This window comes from Cariama cristata, unplaced genomic scaffold, assembly GCF_000690535.1.
Source record: "Cariama cristata isolate BGI_N322 unplaced genomic scaffold, ASM69053v1 scaffold26901, whole genome shotgun sequence".
In the NCBI taxonomy this organism is placed as follows: Eukaryota; Metazoa; Chordata; class Aves; order Cariamiformes; family Cariamidae; genus Cariama; species Cariama cristata.
In genome coordinates, this window is record NW_009600316.1 from 1 (window position 1) to 2255 (window position 2255).

The 2255-nt window shown below is 41.7% G+C and overlaps 1 protein-coding gene across 1 annotated transcript; it reads right to left on the reverse strand.

Annotated features, from left to right (window-relative positions):
• Positions 1–1557: 1557 nt before the first annotated feature.
• On the reverse strand, positions 1558–1912 carry LOC104169167 (homeobox protein Hox-A7-like). Its single transcript, XM_009709999.1, has one exon. It carries the CDS (start codon positions 1910–1912, stop codon positions 1586–1588), a length of 327 nt encoding a protein of 108 aa, XP_009708301.1. The 3' UTR covers positions 1558–1585.
• Between the last annotated feature and the right edge of the window lie 343 nt (positions 1913–2255).

Sequence of the window (2255 nt, forward strand, 5' to 3'; positions counted from 1 at the left end):
CATGATCCATCCTCGGACGCTGGCAACGCTTATGTCCCTTCTCTATAAATTTAGATTATTTTTTTGCGCCCCCCTCCCTTTTTCCCGTGCCAGAGGTTTCGAGAGGGACCCGGGTCCTGCCGATGTGAAATGGCAGGGGCCTATGTAAGATAAAAAATGCCAATAATATCTGCATTTGAGCAAGCAACAGAATTTTGAAAGGAGACTTCAACCAAGTTTCCATTAAAAAAAAAAAAACACCACACAAAAAAAAAACAAAACAACAAAACAAAGAAACAAACCACCAAACAACTCTAAATGCAGCGGTAGCCATTTTGCATTAGTATTTTCTAGATTTGGCTTTTAAAATATTTAGGGCGGTAGCCCAAATCGCGCTGCCTTCCAAACAAAAGAGCCTTGATGCGTATACAAGTGTATTTGTACGCAGCTTCACATGCACACTTACACACATACAATATAATACAGAGATATATAATGTATATATTAATCAATATTTTCGCTGCGCTTCTTTTACTTATACAGAAGTCGAAGTGGAAGCATTTTATGGCAGCTGCTTTTCTTTAGAGTATCTATTTATTTTTTCCAGTGCTATGAAATACGAATGTGAACTAAGATACCACAAAAGCGGGAAAGAAGAAGATCCCCGAGTTAATCTGACAGACACTTTCCTTTTAATAAAACAAAACCAAAAAAAAAGAAAGAAAAAATAAAAAAGAAAGAAAAAGAAAGATCGACCCAAGCCCACGAAGCCCCAAGAAATGTAGTCCATAATTCAAAGCCCCTTCAGTGTAGAGCTGAGCTCACGGAAACCTCAGTGTAAGCTCAACGCGAACCACAGAAATTCGCCTGCTTCGAAACCTCTTCCCTCGCTTCCCCTGAAGTTTAACGCCGAGTTTTTACTTAAATACTAGTAGTGCAGATTAGGCAGTTTAGCGGCATTTTAAAAATCTCCCTGCAATTCATCTTCGCTTTAACTGCAAGTTTATACCCAGGGTTTTATACAACGACTTTTTAAAAGGATCTTTCTTCTTTTTGCTATTTAAATATTTTATACATGCGTAGAAGGTTTTTTTTTCTCCCCTGCAGACCATAAGCTCCCAAACACAGCATAACGAGATGGCCCGACGTAGCGGGAGTTAGCAAAAACATAAACTCAAGATTTTCTAAAATCTCTCGTATTTCTACAATATGAACATTCCTAATTAAAAAAAAAAAAAAAAAAAGAACCAAAACCACTCGCTTATATCTTCTCATACAGGCACACCAGGGACACTCACCCATACACAGATGCTCACCTCAAATATTTCAAAATCTGGGCCGTTTCTCTAATACTTTAAGCAACGCCATCTATGCTTTGGAAGGGTGGTTATATACATACATGCCTGTAGCTCGAATGCTAGGACTTCCACATATATTAAAGAAAGTCACAGATGATTGCAAATGTACATCTTTTAACCAAGCCTTTTGGGAATTAATAGACTGTGACAAACCGATAGGATTTTAGTAGCAGAAGGAACACAAGGTAAATAATAATAGCAATAGTAAGTGCTAAGGAAAGGCCTGGTAGCGTTTATTAAACGTGGTTCTACTCCCCTGACTTTTCCTCTGTTTCTTCGCTGCTGGGCTGTGTGGAATTTATGAATTTGTTTTCCTTTTTCCATTTCATCCGCCTGTTTTGAAACCATATTTTAATCTGGCGTTCAGTAAGGCAGAGAGCGTTTGCAATCTCAATACGTCGTCTTCGGGTTAAGTATCTGTTAAAATGAAATTCCTTCTCTAACTCTAGCGTTTGGTATCTGGTGTAAGTTTGCCTCCCTCGTCTCCCATGAGTTCCATATACTGTACCTGTAGAAGTAAAGACAAAACGATCGCATTGGACAGGGCCCAGTGATTTCAGACCAGAAAGAGCCATTAGTATATTCTGCCTCCTTTTGCAGGCAACGGTTGGGGGGTGGGGGGGGGGGACGGCTGCTCTTGGTTCCCTGGAGATTATTTTTTTTTTGGGTCCCTCTTTTCCTTTTCTCCTGCCTGACCAGCTGTAAGTGGGGATGTGCAGCGTGCTTTCGGTGATGGGGTGACTGGGGTACAGAGAGGCTTTAAAGTGGACCTATGGAAAGGGGAGAAGGCAGCACCCGTGTGAACCGTTGTGCAGTGTCTCCCCTCGGCGTGTTGAGAGCCCGTGCGCGCACACACACGCACACGCACGCATACACACACACGTGTGCCACCCGGGGAGCTCCACGCATGTCTGTGCG